This window comes from Rhinocladiella mackenziei, assembly GCF_000835555.1.
Source record: "Rhinocladiella mackenziei CBS 650.93 unplaced genomic scaffold supercont1.5, whole genome shotgun sequence".
NCBI lineage: Eukaryota > Fungi > Ascomycota > Eurotiomycetes > Chaetothyriales > Herpotrichiellaceae > Rhinocladiella > Rhinocladiella mackenziei.
This window is the reverse complement of record NW_013550600.1, coordinates 821882-844777: the sequence shown is the minus strand read 5'-3', so window position 1 is coordinate 844777 and position 22896 is coordinate 821882. Positions and strand designations below refer to the sequence as shown.

The 22896-nt window shown below is 49.9% G+C and overlaps 11 protein-coding genes across 11 annotated transcripts; 6 read left to right on the top strand and 5 right to left on the bottom strand.

Moving 5' to 3' along the window:
- Nucleotides 1-483: 483 nt before the first annotated feature.
- On the top strand, nt 484-1323 carry Z518_06780 (uncharacterized protein; the record flags this gene model as incomplete). Its single annotated transcript, XM_013414910.1, has 4 exons — nt 484-510; nt 565-681; nt 873-1086; nt 1205-1323. The coding sequence occupies 4 exons, from the start codon at nt 484-486 to the stop codon at nt 1321-1323; spliced, it is 477 nt and encodes a 158-aa protein (XP_013270364.1).
- Nucleotides 1324-2170: 847 nt separating this feature from the next.
- Z518_06779 (uncharacterized protein) lies at nt 2171-3577 on the bottom strand (the record flags this gene model as incomplete). Its single annotated transcript, XM_013414909.1, has 2 exons — nt 2171-3331; nt 3386-3577. The coding sequence occupies 2 exons, from the start codon at nt 3575-3577 to the stop codon at nt 2171-2173; spliced, it is 1353 nt and encodes a 450-aa protein (XP_013270363.1).
- Nucleotides 3578-3852: 275 nt separating this feature from the next.
- Nucleotides 3853-4771, bottom strand: Z518_06778 (uncharacterized protein; the record flags this gene model as incomplete). The annotated part of the gene is made up of 3 exons (XM_013414908.1): nt 3853-4180; nt 4234-4508; nt 4577-4771. The coding sequence occupies 3 exons, from the start codon at nt 4769-4771 to the stop codon at nt 3853-3855; spliced, it is 798 nt and encodes a 265-aa protein (XP_013270362.1).
- A 688-nt stretch (nt 4772-5459) lies between these two features.
- On the top strand, nt 5460-6148 carry Z518_06777 (uncharacterized protein; the record flags this gene model as incomplete). The annotated part of the gene is made up of 2 exons (XM_013414907.1): nt 5460-5937; nt 5988-6148. The coding sequence occupies 2 exons, from the start codon at nt 5460-5462 to the stop codon at nt 6146-6148; spliced, it is 639 nt and encodes a 212-aa protein (XP_013270361.1).
- A 598-nt stretch (nt 6149-6746) lies between these two features.
- Z518_06776 (uncharacterized protein) lies at nt 6747-8164 on the top strand (the record flags this gene model as incomplete). The annotated part of the gene is made up of 2 exons (XM_013414906.1): nt 6747-8039; nt 8108-8164. 2 exons carry the CDS (start codon nt 6747-6749, stop codon nt 8162-8164), a joined length of 1350 nt encoding a protein of 449 aa, XP_013270360.1.
- Nucleotides 8165-8880: 716 nt separating this feature from the next.
- Z518_06775 (uncharacterized protein) lies at nt 8881-10610 on the bottom strand (the record flags this gene model as incomplete). Its single annotated transcript, XM_013414905.1, has 2 exons — nt 8881-10504; nt 10561-10610. 2 exons carry the CDS (start codon nt 10608-10610, stop codon nt 8881-8883), a joined length of 1674 nt encoding a protein of 557 aa, XP_013270359.1.
- A 787-nt stretch (nt 10611-11397) lies between these two features.
- Z518_06774 (uncharacterized protein) lies at nt 11398-12432 on the top strand (the record flags this gene model as incomplete). Its single annotated transcript, XM_013414904.1, has 1 exon — nt 11398-12432. One exon carries the CDS (start codon nt 11398-11400, stop codon nt 12430-12432), a length of 1035 nt encoding a protein of 344 aa, XP_013270358.1.
- Nucleotides 12433-13109: 677 nt separating this feature from the next.
- On the bottom strand, nt 13110-13298 carry Z518_06773 (uncharacterized protein; the record flags this gene model as incomplete). The annotated part of the gene is made up of 1 exon (XM_013414903.1): nt 13110-13298. One exon carries the CDS (start codon nt 13296-13298, stop codon nt 13110-13112), a length of 189 nt encoding a protein of 62 aa, XP_013270357.1.
- An 869-nt stretch (nt 13299-14167) lies between these two features.
- Z518_06772 (V-type proton ATPase subunit D) lies at nt 14168-15415 on the bottom strand (the record flags this gene model as incomplete). The annotated part of the gene is made up of 4 exons (XM_013414902.1): nt 14168-14251; nt 14303-15223; nt 15273-15361; nt 15409-15415. The coding sequence occupies 4 exons, from the start codon at nt 15413-15415 to the stop codon at nt 14168-14170; spliced, it is 1101 nt and encodes a 366-aa protein (XP_013270356.1).
- Nucleotides 15416-15766: 351 nt separating this feature from the next.
- Nucleotides 15767-17698, top strand: Z518_06771 (nucleolar protein 58; the record flags this gene model as incomplete). The annotated part of the gene is made up of 1 exon (XM_013414901.1): nt 15767-17698. One exon carries the CDS (start codon nt 15767-15769, stop codon nt 17696-17698), a length of 1932 nt encoding a protein of 643 aa, XP_013270355.1.
- A 546-nt stretch (nt 17699-18244) lies between these two features.
- On the top strand, nt 18245-18930 carry Z518_06770 (uncharacterized protein; the record flags this gene model as incomplete). The annotated part of the gene is made up of 2 exons (XM_013414900.1): nt 18245-18442; nt 18514-18930. 2 exons carry the CDS (start codon nt 18245-18247, stop codon nt 18928-18930), a joined length of 615 nt encoding a protein of 204 aa, XP_013270354.1.
- Between the last annotated feature and the right edge of the window lie 3966 nt (nt 18931-22896).

Genomic DNA, 22896 nt, shown 5'->3' with positions numbered 1-22896 from the left:
AAAGTATGTCACAGCAATCGCAGCGTTTGGGCTAGAGGATGGCTTGAGTGCCTTCCTGGGATCTATAGAGAGTAGGGAGGCCATCCGTTACCAAGTCAAAGGTCGTCAAGGCCGTGGCACGGACTGAAACTGCATTCAGTGATCGACTATTACTCTGAAGTAACCCGCCCACTCTGGCGAATCGTTTCCAGCCTTAGCGCATTTTAGACTCCAACGATCTCGCAGTCTCGTTCGGTAGTTCAGGCGTATCTCATCACTTTTAAGGAAACCTCAAGACGAACATATTTTTGCTTCTTCATAACTCCAACGTCACCAGGATCATATTTACCTGATCCTACTTCATAGAGTTCCATATTCAACCTCTCGCACCCCTTGCCTGGCCACCTGACAAACTTCCCCGCGGCCCTCTACGGCGGGGCGGCAGGACGGCCAGCAGGCAGCGAAAGTCGTTCCAGAACGCGATAAATTCTTCCTTCCGCCATCATGGCCGGACAAAAGCGCATAACGAAGGTAGGATCTCTTTTAGAATTTCCAAAATTCATATTTGCTGATCAGCCCGACCAGGAACTGGGGGAGTTGATGACATCCCCGCCAGCGGGGATAACAGTCGAGCTGGTAGACGAGTCGAATCTATTTCAATGGAAAGTCACCATGGAAGGGCCGGCCGGTTCCCCTTATGCTGTGAGTGATTCTAAAAATACTTGCTCAAAGATCCCCAATTCTGCATTAAGGGAGCCTAGACCTTGTCATTCCTATTTCTTTGTCAAAATGGTTCCTCTTTCATTTGTCCCATGGCCACCACCAGGACTAGCCCTACCTGTGAGTCTTGAATAGAAGGCATCAAGCTGACTCCCCGGATATTGCTCGTCCAGTCAGGAAACTTCAATCTCTCTCTCACCCTGCCTCCCAACTACCCCTTCAAACCACCAACCGTCACTTTCATCACGAAGATCTACCACCCGAATATCTCAAACGACTCACCACCCAATTCTGGCATTATGTGTCTAGGCATGCTGAAGGACTCGGAGTGGAAACCGAGTACCAAGATGAGTGCTGTGCTTGAATTTGCGAGACAATTGCTCAAAGGTATGTTAAATTTGCCTCCTCCGACGTTCAGCAATTGGCGGACTGTGTCTTCGACCTTGAGTACTCCAAAGGATGATAACGGTCAGAGAACTAAGTTGATTCGGGGGAATTTTTGCAGAGCCGAATCCTGACGACGCCGTCGAAGCAAAGATCGCCGACCAGTTTCGCAACGACCGCGCCGCGTACGAGAAGGAAGCCAAAGAGTGGGTCAAGCGCTATGCAAGTGGGAAGAAATGAGCATCCACTCACCACTCCGACTGAAGTGACAAAACATGATTGTATAAACACGACGAAACTCACGATTATCATTATGCATTGAAATGAATCCCATGAGTGGGCGCACGGACTGATAGATAGGACCACCGGTGAGGCAAAGAGGTTGAATGAGCACGAAGATTTCGACATCAAGACCGTTCAGGGAACGCAGGAGCGGGCTGAGTGGTTCTTAGATTCGCCATTCAGCATCTTTTCAAGCTCCGAGATCAGTACTATGGACGGGCATAGCAGGAATATCAAGCGCAAGGAGAGAATGAGATACAGAAGTTACATGTTTGTACTTTTTGACTTTTGGCTCCGAAGCGTGAATCATCGCTGGGCCTTTTTGCATCCCGCATTATAACTAAATACACGCTTTCATTGCTTCTGCAATGACATTCGATCACCCAGTCATTTCCTGCGACGGCGGACTTTGACTAATCAATCACCTCACGAATATCTCTCGACTTCTTCTCATGCTTTCGGTGGGTAATATTGGCCGTCCAATGCCGCTGGTTGTGTCCTCGATCCCACGAATCGGTAATTTAAATCTTCAGACATGTTTGAACTGCGAGAGAATGCCCTCTTGGATTATACAAGATGATTCAGCCTCTTGCTGGTTTGGATTGCCTGCGCCTCAAGCACAAAGCCCGTGGAGAGGAGCCGTCGGTTGCTCAATACGACTCCTCACTTGGCCTGCTCAGAAGCCAGTTCAGGACGCCTGCCATCCTTCACAGATAGAATTAGAGTCTTAATCCCAGCAAGCCGGCCATTTTTCCGAGGCTAATTGATCAAGATGCGTGATCGCAATCCCTCGCTGTCTGGGTCTTCACCCTTCCATCTCATCATCCTCGTCCTCTGCTTCTTTCAAATCTTCATTCTCCTCATTATCCGCCGCCACATCACCGAAATCTTCCCAATTCTCCAGTTCATCACTATCCCATCCTTCCTCCTCCTCCTCTTCCCCTTCTTGATCTTCACCACCTTGTCCCGCATGAGCCTTTGCATTCTTCTTCAGCAACATTTTCCTCTCAATGTTCTCTCGCTGCTCTTTCTTCCGGGCCTCTTTCTCTTTCCGCCTGAGTTCCCATTTTTCATCCAACTCCATCTCTTCGGCTTTCGTCTTGGTCACGAACTCGTTCCACATTACCCGTCCCTCGCAGATGCCCTCTTCAACTTTCACCATGCGCAACCGCATACGTGGGCCAAGCTCGATGAGCTTCACCGCTCGCTTCTCTACATTCGGCCCGTCGTTTCTCTCCTTTTCCTTGTCTTTATCTCTATTTTGTTGCTTCTGTTGCTCGCGCTTGTTGAGAACTCGCTGTGTGGCGGTTTCCAGGACCTCGACCTCGGCGTCCGTATCGATTTCGGTCTCGCTGGCCGATGTATACCCTCCTGTTGCGGGGTCGAGGAGGTAATCCGCCATGTCTTCGAGTTTTCCTAGGTTCGGTAGGGCTCCCGTCTTCTTCTCCCGCATGCGTTGCTCACCGGGGTCAAACCTTCGTACTCGTTTCGACACCCCTGTCGGCCGGGTGGTGATCGCGTAATGTCGGAGGCTGATTATGTAGGTCCCTTCCGCCTGAGACTCACGGTTTAGCAGGAAAATCCTCTTGATGGAGCTAAGTGGGGTGGTCTGTGGGGATATGGGGGGGAATATAGATTGGAATATCGTGGTAGTTAAGGACTCGAGTTGTTTCTTGATAGGATCTGCATTGGGTTCCGAAGTTGCCGGTGATGTGAAATTGTTCATCACAAGTAGTGGTGCTTGAAGGTATTCTTTCCCCCCTCCTCGCGGACGTTTTTGGGATCTTGCGATATCTTTACAAAGGGCATATCGATCAACTCTGAACGTGAGTGTTGGTCCGCGAGGTGTAACCGCGACTCGAAGGTGGACATTGCCAGATTTCGATCGTGAGAAGAGGAAGAGATGAGTTACTCCCAAGGGACCCGCCATGGCGGTGTAGTCTTTTAGTTTGTTTGCCCTTCGTTCCTGCCGAGAAGCATCAGCCCGTGGTTATCGGATTGGTCTCCATGATCAACCTACTTTCAACCTGCTCGCCGTATCCGGTTCCATCATGGCTCGGAAATCTTTGGCCAGCTGGGTCACGCTGGCGCCAATGTCGCCTGCGCCCATGCGTATGACCATACTTTTCGGCCGCCAGTTTCCTTGCCCAGGTTTTCCCGGCCCATCATTATTTGGAACGTGAGTCCTCTTCTTCTTCCTTACTCTCCCCATACTGTCGATTCAAGTAATTTGGTGAAGGAAGGAGATTGGGAAACATCTAAAGTGGAGATGTACAAATTCTTTTCAGCTTTTTGCTTATCGATAAGAATACCGGTGGAGTACACTAACATGTACGCAAATTCCCCGTTCTATCAGCTGCATCCACTGGCAGCTTGTGCTCAATTTCAAGACATTGACGGGCCCTACCAGAGTCCGATGCCATGTAGCCACCACGTCGCGAGCCCGGGACCCGGTGTTCTCACAACCAAAATGGCCTTCCGAGGTGCTCAACCTCCAAGATGAGTTGGCCTACCCTGCATGACCCTTTGCCATTCACTTCCCGCCCAAGCATCCTCAGCATATTTCATCAATCTGTTAGGGATGAGATCTTTTCGATTGACATCCAGCATTCTTCCGATGAAAGTTACCAAATGTGCATCCAAAGCTGTGGGCCTGGACAGGCCAAATAACCATGGGGCGGCCGTTGCGCCATTTGCTTGATCCTCAGTCGCAGGTTGAAGCAAATTGGTAAAAGTGTGCATGAGAGCTTTGGCCCTTTCGACCATACTTTCCACCACATTGGTCGCCAACCCGGCCGTCTTTTCGCTCTGTGTTCTGATGGAGGATAGATGAGCGAATGAATCTTTCAATGACCCAGCAGGACTTACACTTTCAATTTATACTCCAGTGCAGTCTGGTATTGTGGCGAAATATTACCGTCCATCCTGCTACGGATGGCAGCTTCAAAGCCTTGGGTCACCACATGACGTCCTGCGTACGACAGAGAGAAAAAGTTCAACGCATGCAAGTCCCCCAAGAGTTTAGTGATTTCTGCTTTCTGCGACCCAGGTATCAAGTTAGGGTACAACGTGGCCAGGTAATGGGTGATTTCGAGACTATCGGCAAGTGGATTATCGAGACCGTCGCCAACCAAGACGGGTACCTGGGAGGCCAAGTCAGATTCCCCGGGCTGACGGTTCCCTTCTTGGCCCCAACATCAAATGAACTTACCTGTCCCTTGGGATTGATATTGCGGAGAAAGTCCTCAGTTAGTTGTTCACTGCGGAAAAGATCAACGTGCCGCTCGGTGAGTATGATGTCGGATGCCTCGTCCTTTGGTTCTCCGCGGAGCGCATAGGTATAGCGGACCATGAGGGAGCAAATGGAGTAGTCGTAGTGGTAGAGGGTGAGTGTACGAGGCGCCATGTTGGGGGGAAAATTCCCGCTGCAAGACTTAAGTGTAAAAACTCCGTCGTAAGTTTTCTTCTCTTCTCTGTTCTCCCAGGGTTCCACATGGCTTTTGGGTATTTATTTTATACCATCATAGACTCACCGGCGGGGAAACAGGGAGTGTGGGGTATAAGGCGAGACATCTTGCGGGACCCTTTCGGCGGAGTTTACATCCATAGTGATGATGACGAGATCATGGTTATTACGCCCCATCGTTCTTAGGCGAGGCAATATCTGATCTCACGATATAATTGCTTCATGCTCTTGTTCGAGGATAGCAAAATCTGGTGAATGACGAGAACGGCAAAGACGGCAGGGGAGAATCCACCGACTGCTGAATATGACCTCGATTGCGAGATGTTGCCAGTGCTCTTCCAGCGGCACGATGCTCCTGACAAGGCAAGCAAGCTTACTGCAAGCTGTGGGTAGAAGTGGAGGCCTGAATAAAAATGCGGATTTGACCCTGCACCAGCATAAGAGCGGCCCGAGGTTTTCCCGATACCCCGGCCTCGGCGGTTTTTTCTTCGAAGCCCGAAGTTTGCGCGGTGCCCAGCTGGCACGCATGAGGCAGTTCAAGTGTAGGTGCGCTGTTTCTTTGGTTGTAAAGCCAATAATCCAGCTCCCCCTCCCAAACTCACATCCGAAGCCGCCATTGTATCCTAAGATGGCTGACGACCAGCGTGAGACTGCAACATCCTCTCCCATCGCCAATACTGACAGGAAAGAGCGAGGAGCATCCAGAGATGAAGGGCGCAAACGAAGCAGGTCACCTTACAGAGACGGCCCCCGAGATAGGCGGGAAGATCGACCTCGGCGTAAAGACGCGGGCTTCAAATGGAAGAAAACGCGCAGGGATGACGACGATTCCAGACGAGACCGCGATTCAAGGCTACAACGAGGCTACCGAGATCATTACCGACCACGACCGAGATCAAGATCGAGATCGCCACCTCCTCGAAGACGCTCTTCGAGAGGAAATGAGCCTCAAGAGCCATGGCCTCGCGACGAGAGGAAGGAAAAAAATGATCGAAAGGAGAGAAAGCCTGCGCCTGCAGTTCCTCCGCAGCCGATGATTATTGTCTACGTTAATGACAGACTGGGGACAAAGAAAGCGATCCCATGCTATCCCACAGATCCGATCAGTACGTTCAACATCTGCTCTCCTGGAGGAAATATGCTAACACGCCGACAGAGGACTTCAAGGTCATTGTGGCATCGATGATTGGTAGACAGCCTCACGAAATCCTCCTGAAAAGACAAGGCGAGAGACCTTTCAAGGACCAACTCACGCTTCAAGACTACGGAGTGAGCAATAATGTCCAACTGGATCTCGAGGTTGATACAGGTGATTGATGGCAGATGTTTCTCTGGTGGAATAATGGACCAGACTAAGCGATTTGTGGCTATGCTGCAGCTGCCTGGGACTTTACGATATGAACAAGGATCTCCTTTGAGAACGGATTTAATGGTGTGATAAGTACTGGAGCCGCGTGGTTGTCAAAAGTGAACACTTGCAGCCAGTTTCGTTCTGAACTGGACCAGCGATATCTGGTGCAAGTGCTCAAGGCTATCTTTTGAGACATCAGAGATTGACTGTGACGCCATTTGGCCTCGGAAGAGCAGAAGCCAGGGCTATGATAACTGGCCATTTTCGTTGTGGAGGAGAAAAATGCGGAAGGTGGGGCGAGAGACAAAAAAGTTTCTCGGGTGAGAGTATACCGGCTTCTCAAAAGTAGTTCTCTTCCAATTTTTTTTATCATGTCGACCACCGACTCCGCCCAGCGCCTGAACCAGGCTGTATACTCTCAAGTGGCATTCCTTTTCATGTCTTCTTCCTGAGTCGACCACATCAACCCCTCCCTTATTCCTCCGCCATTATCCGCGCTGACCTCGAAACAAACGCGCTCAACCTCACAACCCTTGCAACTCTCACTTCAACTTCCAGCACAACATGGTCAGAAATATTGTGGTCCTGGGTGGCTCGTCCCATCCCAGCCTGACCGAGACTATCTGTGAAATCCTCGGCATTGAGCAAGGTCGAGCCCTATTCTCGAAATTTGCAGTGGGAGAGACTCGCGTTGAGATAGGTGAATCAGTTCGAGGAAAAGATGTCTACATCATACAATCTGGCGGAGGAAAGGTGAACGACCACTTCGTCGAGCTCCTCATTGCTATCTCGGCTTGCAAGACTGCCTCTGCGAAGAAAGTCACCGCCGTTCTCCCTCTCTTCCCTTATTCTCGACAGTCGGACATCCCCTACAACAAGAGCGGAGCACCTTTGGTTAAGGCTTCAAATATGTCAAACAAGCTTGTTCCAGATTCAAATGGTTACACTTTTGATAGTATTCCACCAACCCCATATCCAGAGAAGGTTGAGAGTCACGGATTGGCAAATGGACACCCCCTGCACAAAGCGGCCTCAAGATCGCAATTAGACGAAATGGAAAACAGCCCTACATATCAAGCTCGTTTCAGCCACTACCGCGACACGAGCTCTCACTCAAGCACCAAGTCAGAATACTTTCCTTCCGCCCGGAAACGAGGTGATTCGACTGCTTCGATGACCAACGGTGCTGCCGCCGCGGATGATCCACCACCTAAGAAGGACCCCCAAGAGACTTTCAAGCCTCGTCCTGGTTATCGACAATGGGTCGCCCAGGCCGGTACCCTCGTGGCCGACTTGCTCACATGCGCTGGCGCCGATCACATCATAACAATGGACCTGCATGACCCTCAGTATCAAGGCTTCTTCGACATCCCAGTTGACAACCTCTACGGCAGGCCCATTTTGAAAAAATATATTCAACAAAACATCCCGGACTACAAGAATGGAGTTATTGTCAGTCCAGATGCTGGAGGAGCCAAACGAGCCACTGCAATCGCCGACTCCCTCGGAATTGAATTTGCACTGATTCATAAGGAGCGGAGACCCACCAAGATCACCGATCGACAGAATGCTACGATGATGCTGGTTGGTGATGTGACTGGCAGAGTAGCCATTCTAATTGACGATTTGGCTGATACTAGCAACACTATCACTCGAGCAGCAAAGCTACTGAAGAAGGAAGGAGCTAGGAAAGTCTACGCTTTGGTCACCCACGGTGTTTTGAGCGGAGACGCCATTGACAGGATTAACGCCAGTGCGTTGGACAAGGTGATCGTAACGAATACGGTGGATCAACAAGATCATTGTAAACGGTGCCCCAAGCTCGAGGTGCTTGAGGTCGGGCATGTTTTTGCTGAGGTGAGTCACATCTACTCTACGCGGGATCTGTTCGACAAGAGAATTGGCTGACAAAGGAATCACGTCAGGCTATCCGAAGAGTTCACTATGGCGAGAGTATCAGTGTCCTTTTCCAATACGATTGATATTGAGCCTATGAGGTCGGCATACCAACTGCATGGAATTCCTTGACAAACCGACTTGACCTGACCCAGGCGCATAAAAGCCTCGGACCCCACACGGTTTCTGAACTACGACGGTCTCAGTACGCGCCATCTTGGAAAAGGCCGATGATCTCTGCATCCGTATCCTATCAATCGGACAGCCCTGTTTGATTCCTTCACGCCACACTACGAAACAAACGATCACAGAAGCGAACCTCATCAGAAACTCAACCAAAAAGGAAAAAAAAGAAAAAGAAAACCCCAGAAGTGCCTTGAACCAAGTGCTGGAAAGGTCTTCACAGGAGGCGCAGAAGGATGGGAGGACTGTTCTCAAGCATCAAGGTTTGGGAGGAGTGGAATTTTGATTGAGATTTTTAACAGTGCTTGCCCTCTTCCAATGCTTTCTTCCTTGATATCGGGCTTAGGGAGGCCTTCGGTGCTGCATTTTCGGTCCGTTGCGACTTTGACGGGGTAAAGCTCGCTAAAGGTTGGCGGGTACGCGCACTCTCACCACCTTGAAGCTGTAGAGCAAACAAGGACCAGTCTGTCAAGCTTCTTCTACACATTTGGTTTCAATTGCGCTTTTTCAAATTACTCTCATCGTGTCTCCATACATTCCCTTTAACTCGTGCACATATTCTCCGGAGGCTACCAGAATCACTACAATGCCCTGGCCAAAGACGAGGTTGATAAGAAAGCTAAGCTTCCCATTCCAATGACTCGCAATACTCCCGATTCAATTCCGTCCCGGCCGCGCCCATCTTCGCAAACTTATACCGAAAAATACACTTGCGGCCAGGCAAAAAATTTATGTCCAATAATTTGAACTCAACGTTGCCGAGGCTGTCGCAGTACTTAAAATTCCCGAGGTCTTTGAGCTCGAAGATACGCTCGGCCAACCTAGCTGCGAGTTTTGCGTCCCAGAAACCTTCGCGGCGATTGCAGGATTTGAGCAGGCCCAGCGCTTTCTCGCGCACGGCGAGATCGGTGGTGCGCGTGGCGATGAGGAATAGTGTCGGCACGATGCCTAGGGAGAGAGAAAAGGTTGGGCGGATGACTCGTGGTGGCGGATCCGCTGGTGTTGCAGACGAGAGGTCCGTCCTTTGAAGGATAGGGGGAGGGGTGTACGAGGGACTGGGAACAGGGCTGACGAAGGAGGAGGTTTGCTGGATGAATTCCTCGGCCGCATTGATGGCGGTCCAGAAATCAGAGACGTACCTATCCAGCACAGCTTCGTCATTTTGCTCGACGCGCATCAAAAATGCTTCCATGAGTGCGTGATAGATTTTCAGGATGAGGAATGCTGGACTTCTCGGCCGCGAAGAAGAAGAGGCAGGCCCTCCTCCTCCGGCTTCCAAGGAAGATGTGGTCGATTCGGGAGTAGATGTTTCCGTAAGATCGGAATTTGGGGATAATGTTGAGTCGAAAACAGCCCTCCATTTTCCAAAATTGGCCTTGATGGTGGAAAAATCTGCCATCAGCGGCTGCAAAATGTCGTCGGGAACAGGACCTGCGGAGATGAGGTTGTCGAATTGATCGGCAAATTCAAAGACATCAGACAGGAGGGTCTCGAAGTGGACTAAGGCATCTTCGTATGATATGAAGTGGTCGGGAATGGGGGTCGTCTTCTGCTGCAGTCTGGGTCTTTGACCCTGGAAGTTTGGATCTCCCAGCTCCATGATCTGCCGGGCCATTTGGACGAAGAAACGAGTCAGCACGTCTCGGGGCACGCGCACCGGCCCGGTGCTGACGAGGTTGCGTTGCTCCTCTGCCAGAATCTTGATGCCCGAGATGGCATGGTTGCAAGCTGCATGGTAATTGCCCTGGAGGCTTTCAAAGGCGGAGAACAGGGAACATGTAACTAGGGTGTAATCGAAAGATTTGCCAAGCTGTGATTGGTTGATCCGGACGATCTCTCGCATGGCTTTTCCATAGTGGCTTAACGCGAAGTCGACGCCCCTAGTGGGAGAGTAGTGATCCAGACCAGAATAGTGTTCGTGCATGCTGGTCAGAGCAATCAGGGCATGTTTGACCGAGTTCTCCTGCAATGCAAGCGGGAGGATATTCACGAGCCAGAAATCCGTCTGAAAGGCACCTGCAAGTTCGAGAGCGGTACGATCCTGAAAAAATTCCAAGGCTCGTCTCTCGAACCAATCAAGATCTGGGTGTTCGGTCGGGATCTGGTTGTGGGGGGAGTAGACGACGAATTTGACCGGCTCGCTCCCGGATCTCGGACTGTTGGCATATCCTTCACATAATCTGCCAGCCTTGGTGCATCTATGGCATCTAGGGCGTCCTTCGTCGCATTTGACACGTCGACGCCTAGAATTTTGTTATTAAGCTGCTAGGGAACGGAAGGAGGTTAAAGCTCGACTTACTTGCAAGTGATACAGCCCGTCCGCACCTTTTCAGTACCAATTCGGATCATGATTGCGTTTGCACGGCTTCGAGAAGAGCAGCTTCGAGGTGTCCCTAGGGAAATTATAATTTCTGGAGCCTCGCCATGAGCTGAATGCCTCAAAGGTTCTATACAGCCGGAAATATTGGACTTAGTCTGTATTTTGGTCGGTGCCTAGATGCGTGTGGTCGGATATGCAGTCATGTCCAGGGGTAGCTCTCACAGTACGGAGGCTGAGAGCCATCCGTGCAGTAGCACTGGTTGAATCATCTGCACCTTTCTAACAGATAGCCGGTGGGGAGGAGCTTGATCAGAAGTCGAAACAGTGGACCAGCCATCCAGGCCCCCTGCGCTAACCAGATTCAGTTAGCCCGTACGAGCAGCGTGACCAACAAGACTCCACGAGGCTTTGCTTGTTATTTGCTTCAATCAACCCCATATCTAAGCCGCAATCGTATACTTTCATTTCCGACCTCTATTCTAACCATGAACCCCAGCTTGCTCGTACGTGCTAGCTTGTTGATGTCTCGTCGAACACACGTCAACTCCCTGAAACCGCCTACTGTACTCCTTCTAGGGCGCACAGCCTTGGGCGCTACTAACCCCGATAAGTTTATATCCAGGCAGCTATTTTCAGACTCAATCTGGTGAGGATATATATCTCTTTTCAACATGCATTTTCTGCCTGAGTCCTTGTGTTCCATCAACGTCCTCCAATACAATCTCGATCTACTGCTCTTTATCGCTTCAGAACCCTCTCCCCGTCTCTCTCAAATCACCAGACAAGTCTTCTCTAGCAAACCCAGCAAGAGCAACCATGCCATCGATCGTATGCCACGCGGGCTCCGGTCCCGATGATCTCTGGGCGTACTGCCCGTCCTTCGGAGCTGCGATTCTCTTCACCATTCTCTTCGGCCTAACGACATGCACACACATTGTTCAAGCATTCATCTACCGGAAACCCTTTGCTATCGTCCTCATCATGGGCGGCCTCTGGGAAACCGGCGGATACATCGCCCGCATCTACTCGATCGAGAATCAACTAAACAGCGGCATCTACACCGCGCAATTGCTCTTGATCCTACTTGCCCCGCTCTGGATCAACGCATACATCTACATGCTTCTAGGCCGCATGATTCATTTCTTCCTCGAGAACGACCGCGTCTTTAAGATCAGAGCACGAATGATCACAAGGATGTTCGTCGCCTTCGACATAACCGCGTTTCTGATCCAAGCTGTCGGCGGCACCATGACAGGGCCCGACGTCTCGCCCAGCGTCCAACAAACCGGCCTAAACATCTACACTGCAGGTGTGGGCGTGCAGCTATTTTTCCTCGTCATCTTCGTCGCTCTAGCAATCGGCTTTCAGCGCAAAGTCCACCGTCAAAGCAACAATACATATCAAGCCGCGCCTTTGGATCTAGAAGCGCAGCAAACCTCCTACCCACTACCATCTCCTAATGCACCTCAATCCTCATTCCGCATCGACTCACCAGTCCCGCTGCCCGACCCAAACCTTGCTACCAACCTCCTCCGCACCCTCTACACAACGCTCGCCCTCGTCATCCTCCGGAACATCTACCGACTCGTCGAATTCGGCACTGGCGAAAACTCCCCCACTGTCAAACATGAATGGTTCGCATACGTTTTTGACGCAGTCCCCATGTTCTTCGCGCTGGTAATCTTGAATATCTTCTACCCAGGCAAGGTTCTGCAGGGGCCCAGAAGCGATTTTTCCGAGGAGGATAAGGCACGGAAACAGGCCAAGAAAGATAAGAAAGCCGCGAAGAAAGCGGAAAAGGAGAGGAAGAAAGCGAAAGGTGGTAATTCATATGAGCTCTGCAGCGAATAGCAAGGGAATAGTTTGTTTGGCTTGGGAGTTAAGGTTTGTTCGGTGGGTTGAGGTGTCAATTTTCGTCCTTTAGCAGACATCATCTATCGACATGAAACCACGGAGAGTTTGGGAGGCGGGATAACACTTGTTTCACGACGAATGAAATTTTGGTATGGCAAGAAACAAATGTATTCCAGCATAGAAAAGAGCGCCGCTCTCACCAAGGAGATGTCTCCACTAATTCAAAGAAACAGTCGAGTGTCGTCACGATTGATTTCAATCACAATCACAGACACATTTTCCATCTTCAAACTCAGACTCTCATCGCATCTGACACATGGAAACACTCATTCTCCAGTACATGTCGCAGGTTGTTGCCTGGCTTGGAGCACACCTGTTGTCGTAACGTATCATCCCCACGTGGCTCATCCCACAGTGAAAGATACCAATGCCTCTTTCCTTTTTTGCCATAGCTCAATCCCACGACTTGAACGCCTGTGCGTATTCATCCGCTAAACTTGGCTTGGGTGGGGGGGCTCCAGGTTCAATCGGCAATGTAGAACCGGAAATGACTCAAGACTCGGACGAAGTTTCATGCGTTTTTCCATTGCGACCAGTAAACCTCCTTGCGTTCTGAGCTGGACATCGGTCCATTTTCGTGCTTGTTTTTGGTTGGTGGCACGCTTGTGTTCGGCTTAAGCCGATGCCCATTTGAGGAATTGAGCTTCAGGTTTGGGGACGGCTCCGCCATAAAGAGGTTTCATTTCAAATGTGGGTTCGTTGGTCTTGCCATTGCTGGACATTCTCGAATGCTTGACGCTCTCTAGATTCTTATCAGAGATAGTTGAGTGATGGTAAATAGCGGCAAGCCTCGTGTCAAACATGTCGTCTTCGTGGAGATAGCCGTGACGGACTCCATGGTTGTGTATGCCGAAATCCAAGCAGTCTCGTTGAACGTCATTTGCGAGAAGCTCAGTGTCGCATAGTTCTTAGCCGGAAGTCTTGACATTCGACAACTTTCTCGTTCCAAAATCTCTCTGACAATCTTCAAGGCTTCGTCCCGCTCTGCTGATCGGGATGTCATTTCCGCGTCATTGATACGGCGGTATATGATTGAGGAGGGAGTGGGAGTGATACACTTAAAAGATGAAGCCCGGACTGACTCCGAGGGGACTTGCTGAGATGTGAAGCGCGAGGGTGTAGCCGTCGACTTCACTCCCGTCTTGGCCTTTTTGAATCGGCAAGGCCACTAAGCTCGCATGTAGCTGGCCATGCTTGAAGTTTTCGCGGCTCGACGTAATATAGAAGCATTGATAGATCAAATGAGTGATGACAAAATGAGATAAGGTTACTCCAAAATAGGGCGGCCGAGGGTGAACAGAGGATTGCGCCGCCAGCAAAATCAACAATGTGGATGATATCGTGCCAAACCCTGGCCTGTTGGATTCTGGACCAAGAGATGATTCAATCCGTCAATTGATGTAAATCCTTGATGATTCCTGCTCGGCAGCCACGACTGAGCTCTGTGGTGCACGACTTGGTCAACACTTTTACTGGAAAACGAATGAGCCTGCTTCTCGAAGAATAGTGAGTCAATCTGTACTTGAAAGGTGCGGCAAAACGCTTTCCCGCGAAGTGTGTTGAATATGCTGTTCATTTGGCCTGGAGCTGTCATGCTGGTAAGGCCGCAAAAGTCCCAATCCCTTTCTACCGAACGCCGTGCTGTTCACGTGATGCTGTACACACTGTCACATTAGAAAACACTAATGTAATTCCCTATCCTCTCCTTCTGATTCTGGGCGATGCACTCGGCGATCCACGTAATATTTCGGATTTCCTTTGGCAAGGTCAGTGTCATATATCTTCATCGGTGGGGAATCCAGCTAACCTGTTCTCGCAGCTTGACCCACGCGTATATCACTGCATGGGTGAACTGTCGAGTGAACACCATCTTCGATAGCTCCATCTCTTTCTGGTAGAACATGTCTTCCAAAGACTTGGAGTCACCTCCCATGCCTCCGGACATGTTGCCACCTCCGACGCCGCCGCTCTGGTTGAAGCCAACTTCATCGAAAAACCGTTTGTAGTCACCAACACCACTGACGGCAAGGCCAACACCTTCCAAATCATCGGCTCTTGAGAGCATTAACATCCCCTCTGGATACAACTTCCCGAATTCCGGATACAGCTTCTTACGCTGTTCCTTGGTAAGCTCGGTTCCGAAGGAATTGATGGTAATGTTGATGGCTCGGCGATCTGCCTCAAATTCGAGAATTTCTGACATGATTTCCCCTGTCGGCGTCAAGGTCATTTCGGGATCTGTGTTGACGAAATGGTGGAAGTCCTCCAGATAGTTCTTGTACAAGGTGTTTCGGACGATTTCAATATTCAACTCATCCAGATCTTGATGACTGAGGCTGCCTTTGAAGTATGGAGCCAAAGGGGTTTCAATGAGAACGGAGTTATACAGCTCCTCGATGTTGGTAGCCACGCAAAGAACGGGCATGGTCTCAAACCAGCCCAATGGGTGGCACCTCTCCAGCAATTCCTTCGTATCTCGCTCGTGTAGCGTGCCCGTGATCAGAAGTGCCACATTATCGATCATGTAGGAGTACGTGAGGTATTCCATAAATTTTGCCAACGAACCTGTCGCTTGCCCTTGAAGATATCTGAAGTCTGCGACGAGTTTCTCTGTGGTCTTGTTTGCTAGAGCGGAAGTTGACGGGTTCGGGGGAAGATTTGAGAGCACCTCGCCGTAAGCTGGACCCAGTTGCATCTTGACGTCGTCGATTGATTCACATTGCGTGAGCTAGGGTCAGGTCAGTGTAGAACATCACAACGATTCGGCTGAATCATACATTGCTATAGTTTGTGCTCGTGAGTAAGGTGTTTCGGTATCCACGCACGATACCCTCCAGGTAGCCACCATTGACATTGAACAACAAGCCTAGGACGCGGGTCAGAAAATGATGGTCGTCGAGCTCAGCTACCCACCCTCCATCTTGTCGACCCAAAATTACCCAAAGCTTGGAAAAAAGAGAGAATGGGGCTCAGGCCAAAGTTTCGCCTCGACTCGAGTCTTCTTCGAATTCGGTGGGAAGAAGGATGGATTGTCGTCAAGGGATAGACAAGGCAGGTGAATAGGATCTACCAGCCAGCCAGAGGGAATCCTTGAAGCTGCGCCCGCCATACTTGCCGCGTTGGGATCTTGGCGCAGGTGGGGCCGCAAAATTGCAGCTTTCAAAACGTTTCTCGATTTTTTGGAGAGGCGGACTCGAACTTTCTCACAAGACCATTTTATTGCTGTATATCTCACCACCCTCTCTGCTGCGCGCACTGCGCATATTCCATAATGACTCTCCTTATCCTTACCGAGACCTCCGCAGGGTATGCCTTACTCAAAGCAAAAGACAAGAAGCTGCTCAAGCGGGATGATCTCGCTTCCACCCTCGACAGCGTCGAAAATGTTTGCTCAATGCTCAAGTTGAAGGAGTTCCAAAAGTTCGACAGCGCTGCAGCAGCTCTTGAGGAGGCCGCGGCGATCGTGGAGGGAAAGGTCACACCGAAGTTGTCATCGCTGCTCAACACATTGAAAGATGAGAAAAAGATTTCCCTCGCCGTTGCAGATCCGAAACTCGGGAATGCGATTGGAAAAATTCCGGGCCTTGAGATTAAAGCTGTTGCCGATTCCACCACGGCCGACCTCTATCGAGCCATTCGAGAACACCTCCCCTCTCTTATTCCAGGGTTGATGCCAGACGATGTCAAAACGATGTCTCTCGGTCTTTCGCATTCGCTCGCCCGACACAAACTCAAATTCTCCCCAGACAAGATTGATGTGATGATCGTCCAGGCGATCGGACTGCTGGACGATCTAGACAAAGAACTCAACACCTATGCCATGCGGGTTAAGGAATGGTATGGCTGGCATTTCCCAGAAATGGCAAAGATCTTGAACGACAATCTCGCATATGCCAAAGTCGTTTTGAAGATGGGTATGCGCACCAATTGGGAAAAGTGTGATCTGGCAGAGATCCTACCTGAAGAAATTGAGGCTGCTGTCAAAGCTGCGGCGGACAGGTCGATGGGAACCGAAATCACCGACGAAGATCTTGAAAACATACAAAGTCTTGCCGAACAGGTGGTTCAATTCACAGAATATAGGACCCAACTGGCCAGCTATCTTTCGGCACGAATGACAGCCATTGCTCCCAACCTGACAGCACTTGTTGGTGAACTAGTTGGGGCACGACTAATCGCCCATGCGGGAAGCTTGATGAATTTGTCAAAAAGTCCCGCCAGCACTTTACAAATTCTGGGTGCCGAAAAGGCGCTCTTCCGAGCACTGAAAACCAAACACGACACGCCCAAGTATGGTCTCATCTATCACGCTTCTCTAATTGGGCAGGCCTCGGGCAAAAATAAAGGCAAGATGGCACGGGTTCTGGCCGCCAAAGCAGCGCTGGGTCTGAGGGTAGATGCCTTGCATGATTGGGGTGAGGATGAAGCAAATATTCCCGAGGATGAGAAGGCGGCGCTTGGTCTGGAGGCACGAGCCAATCTCGAGCGCAAGTTGGCCGCCATGGAAGGCAAACCTCTGAAGCCTCGAGGAGTAGCCATTGCACCCAATGGCGTCCCTGCCACTGCACAACCAAAGAAGTGGGAGATCAAGGAGGCCCGGAAATACAATCCAGATGCCGATGGTCTTGCCGGTGACGAGGCTCCGGCGAGGAGGGAGAAGAAATCGAAGGAGGAGAAGAAGCTCATTCAGGAGATCCCCGAAGATGAGGCTATGGAAGAAGGCGAAGTTGATGACGAAGATGACGAGTCTGAAGCAGAAGACGAAGACGAGGCTCCTCCCAGCGTTCCATCCAAAGTCAACGGGGTCAACGATTTATCGAAGAAAGCAGCCAAAAAAGCAGAGAAGGAAAGGAGACGTGCAGAAAGAGCGGCTCGCAAGCTTGCCAAGAAGGAGAAGAAAGCAGCAGAAAAGTCCAACAAATCTAGTGAGGAATCCAAGATGGAGTCTCTAGCTGCTCAATGTGGACTGAGTGTTGAACGATACAAGAGAAAGCTTGGGCGGGGAGAAATTAAATTCCAGAGTGATGGCACACCGATAGCTATTTCGAAGAAGGAGATCAAGAAGGCTAAAAAGGCCGCCGAGAAAGCCGCTGCAGCATTGGCGAATGGTGAGGTTGAAGGGACAAAGAAGCGGAAACGAGTGGACGAAGAAGCCGAATCATCTAAGCCAGAGAAGAAAAAGAAGAGGAAAGAAAAGGCATAGGCGAAGACGTTGACGGGCCATTTTATTTCGGAGTTCTCGCATCATTGTCGTTCCTGCATGGCGTCGGGAAGGATGTTGGTGTTGGATTGAAAGCCCACCGGAAAATGTACAAATTACGATAGCAAGGGATGGCATTATATTGGCCCACTTTCATAATGAGCTAGTGTATTGCTGAAGTATTCCGAATACGAGCATTAACACTAGTCAATGAAAATGTCAAAAATGCTTCCTCCCCAGTTCATCTGCTGTGTATGGAGAAGGCTTTTTCGCCTTCTGATACAACGTCCGTATTGGGTTAGGCCATGTTGTCACGTGCAAGTTAGCCACCTCCCTCATTTAATGTTGGCAGAAATCTGTGCAGAAATTCCATCGCAAGATACAGAAGTGTCTGTCTTTGCAGTGGCAGGCCAGATGAATTAGGTGCTTGCACAATGCTCTTTCTGAGATTTCAGCTTCCGCCGCGAGTTTTTTGAGCTGCAATTAATCAGTCACCGGAATCAAATTCTACCACACAATGAAAGTTAGCTTCCCCCACGCTCGCCAGCCATGAGGAATGGCTTGTCTCCTTCGGGCACAATTTTACTGATTCTTTGGATACGACAGGTCGTCGATCCTCAGGCAGCGCTCCTGGCGACATCTGAGGTTCATCGATTCCTAGCCAGTAATCCACCTCGTCCACCATTCAAGAAAATAGGGTCACATCAATCTGTCAACCTAAAGAACTACCAGCGTGTTCGGCAAGACGTACGATAATGCATTTCCTGTGGAGCTGGAAAAGATTGTATTCCAAGCTGATTGTCACTCGCTTGTTATAGTTCCAACATTACGTTACAACCACGATCCCATACATTGAAGCCTTTTCTCCTCCAGAGACCTTTATCAAATCCGTCGTACCAAAACTTCGAGCCTTCGGCCTGACCAAGACAGAAGCCCTCATGTTGATAAATCTAGGGGTCGGACTTCCTAGGAATCAATACTCGCAAGCTGCTGCTGCAGAAACAGAGACGGGAGCAACAAATGGTGATGTCGAGGAAGGAAATGAAGAAGCTGCTGCACAGGAAGTGCAAGAGCCAGATGACCGTCAGCTGCTATCACTAGTGATTGAGGAACTTGAAGAAAGATTTCCGGGCGAACAAGGCGAGGCCAAAATGGAGAAAATACTACAGACAATGAAAGCCGAATTCGATCGAGCCCATGCCGCCACGAATGGACACGGAACGAAAGGGTCCTAAGCAGTATGACCCATGTCAATCATGGTGTGGTCGTTTAAAGCAGCGTTTCACCTGCAAAGCTGAATGATCCGGATCTTGGAACTGAATTCCTCTCTGACAGGATCTGAGACCAATCTCGTCCTTGGGATTCGGGGGTTACTCGTCTGTCGACGCGGACATTTTATGCCGGATCAGGGTAGGATTGACTCGATCCATCGTCTCTCAGGAACGACCATCAAGACAGCATCAACAACTGTCCTTCGAGATCCCACTGATACGTGTTCGTATGAAAGCTTTCCGGATGAACAAATTGTTACCGTCGATCAAAGCTTGTCGGCCCCTGCTCTTGATGACAGGTTCGGTAATGAAATCACTACAGTTTTCCATCCACCGCATGACCGACAGTATGGATGCGCCATCAGCTGCGCTGTAGCTATCATATTCTGGATCGAGCCCCAGAGCGAGTCACTCAAGATCTCATCCTCGTGGCCATCTGCAAAAGAGAGGTCGTCGTCGTCAGGAAGGATGCCCTCGACCTCGGTCTTTTCACTCTGCGTAATTCGGTTAAGCAGGACTCTCCAGTTCTCGTCCTGGCTCTGGCTTCCTGAAAATGATGAATCATCACAGTTAGCAACCTCTTCGCCGTCAAGGGGATCCGTTTCTTCTGCTTCCAATCTGTCAGGTGCCATGTCTACCTGGGGTCGATTATCTCCGGAGCACTTGTCACTGAAAAGAAAAAGACGGATGTGGGCGGTAAGTCCAGCGTTCCCCCATTGACTTGTCAGACACGGGTTAGGGCTCGGTTGAAACAATAACTTCCTGCCATCGAGACCGCCCCAGACATTGTGCTCGTCCTGACAGCTAATTTCGAGCGCGCAAGTGAAGGGGATGGGACGTCGCCCTTGCAGATCAATAGAGAGATGTGCTCTCGATCAGTCCTACCATGAAACGACGTTACAGATACGCTAGTATCAGATGTTTGACGCAATCGACGATGGATGCTATCTTCACGAGGCCTATCTCGAGACGCCAATCAGTCAAAACTGGGATGTATTTGGGCGGCGGATCTGGTCTCTGCTCGCGCCATTGCTTGATGGGTGCCGAGTTCTCAACCTTGAATTTCGAGGTAGGCATACCGGATTCACATCGGAAGGTTGCCCCAAATGCCACACCAGATGCGTTACCGTTACAGATTTGTTGGTACGTGGATACCTCAAGCCAAGCTCGGTCTCTCAGGCTATTGCCAACCAAACCGCTCAAACTGAGCATCCTCCCTCAATTTGCTACCCACAACATCACTGAGCTCCACTGGTTTCCTAGGCCACGAGGAGACGTAGAATATCTTGAAATATTCTTCTCCCTGCACAGCCCAACAATGGGATCCTTCTTCTCGATCTTTTGCAAGATTCCGCAAAAAGATGGGCCGGTTGTCAAGGCAAGCGATCAGAGAAATCAACCCGACCATGTCCAACCCCGTTCTCTCTACATTCAGAGAAACAAACGAGAGATCGAAACGACAAATTCAAAACACGTCATCGTACCGTCCTTTTTTTTCCGAAATGATCTGTGACTGAGCTCAGGGAATAGACCAATCCCTTCAAGATGGCTACCATACCGGGGTCGAAGGATGTACTTGACTATAGTAAACGATACTAGGTCGACTCCCTAATGCGGTCGAAACCATGCTACGCGAGAAGTAGCGTGCGAGAGGCAGAATTGGCTTAGCGGCGTTCTGCAGTCCTCTGTAAGAGCTATTAGCAGTATAGTTAGTGAAGTCAAGATGGCCTTCTGGAGTATCCATGGAGGATTTTTGGACTTCGATCCATACGGCAATATATCCGAAACGCTATTGCCATAAGATCTTGGTTTGAAGATGCAAACGAATCGATGCTTTGGGCGTCTGGGGATGCGAGGTCTTTTTGAGTGACCAACAAACCCGATCTCGCCGAATTATGACTGAAATCGACAATCCGGACTTTTTTGCGACGTTTGACCACCAACAGACCGAATATATTATCAGTTACAAACCTCTTCAAGGTGTCGTGATCATCCAGAGAGGCCCCTATTTTACGCACAACCTTGTCAAGAGAAGGTGCCTCTTCGTCATTGAGTAAGGACAGATCGACTTCAAAAGCCAGCTCCTGAATAGTTAAAGCCTCTTGGCCGCTTCGACCCAACCAGCTATAATCACACCAATACGCTTCTGCTCTGCGCTCATCTTTGTGACACACTGAACATACAGATCCTCCAACTCAGGTTAGAAATCGTCCAGGACACCAGGAAGATAGGCGAGGCTAGCCCTGACAAAATACTGTTTGGCCGAGGACGATGTTCAGCCAAAGAAAGTTTCCTCGTGCTCTCTTGATGATTAGTCGTTCGAGGCATGCAGTCTCGGATGCTTCTGGCAAGAAGTCTTCCAGTCACAGTGGATTAGAGGTCAACTTCGTTGCACCGCGCTGGTGATATGGTAATCCCACCCGAAAGTTTGATGACAGGATGGTCTCGACAGGAAACATACAGGAACAAGGGAGTGCCATTTACTGAAGCCAAATTCCCGCAACAGTTAAGTTTCAACATGAACATATCGGTTGACATACCAATGCATTCTTTCACAGCATCCATCATGGCGACAGCCCTTCCACAGAGAATTTTGCTCTTGAACATCAACCAGACGAGGCTCCACAACCCAGCTCCATGTCATTCCGTGCCTCTCATGTCCTCTTGAGAGCTGCGCAGTGAGTCGAGCAATGCAGGAAATTTCTTCCCAGTTTGAAAAATGATAGTCCGGCAAAATCCTTCAACAGATTTGTCGAACCATTTCCCAGCGGGGCTGAAAGAGAAAGACAAGCAGAGACCGAAAGAGGCTTTGGGGAGACCAATCGCTTCTTCATGATAGATCTGAGAAGCGTGGATTTTCCGCTACCCAGTGGTCCTTTTATCAGCAGGTTCGGTGTGGGCTCCTTGACCCTGTCGCTGAGCGTCGACCCAATCTAGGCGCTGTACTCTAGTTGGTCATAGATCCACTGACATGTGTCTGCATCGGGTTCCTCGATCCTGGTGAACTCGTGAAACATCGTCTCAAACCATGGGGAGTCAAGAAAGACTGGTGCCCATGTCGAACAGCCTCTTTTTTCTTTTTTTTTTAAAAAAAAAAAGATTCCGTCGAAGCACAGAAGTTGACTCGATACCTTCCTCAATGTCATGATCCGCTCGCACCATCTCCTTCAATTTGCCCACTAGTGTAAAGAGGGAAGGCTGTTTTCTTAGGGGATGATCTATCTGACCTCTGAAATCTTACAATTTCCACATGGTCCTTGCGAATCGAGATGTCGTGACCCTCGAGGAGCCTAGCTGATTCTGGCGTCACTATTATGGTGGATGTTCTCAAATAGGGAATGTGCAGTGGCAGCTCTTGGTACATTGACCAGACAGCAAGTTTCTGTCCTTGGTTGCGAAGACGATCTCTCAACATAAAGACTCCTGCAGATGCTTGAGATATTGATCGCTCGTTTGGAGGACCTGGATCAAGTTCATGTTAATGTCCTTGGAAGGGTGGAAAACATAAACGGGGATCGAACTCCAGTCTGCATGGCATGATCCTCAATGTGGAGTACCTATGAAAATTATCCCAATAATACCACTGATTATCACGTACTTAGAGCTCGACTGGCCCATGTCTGAGGCGAATGGAAGGGTAGGTTTGAGAAAAAAAAAAAAAAACCCCTATGCTGAATCTATGCTGTGTCCCACCGGTATAATGGGTACTGGCGACGTTCCGCTATCTCGACGGCGGGTTGTGAGTTCATGGACGAAATTCTGAGCGTGGCCACGTAATTTATTGTGGCCGGTCCAGTCTTGCGGAGGATATCGATGACAGAGTCACGGTCTTGGGCCACGGAACATCTTCCAATCAACGAGTGAAGGTTGTATTTCGGTTGCAGGTAAGGCCATGGACCAAAATGACGTCCACGTCGTGCGGCTGAGGTG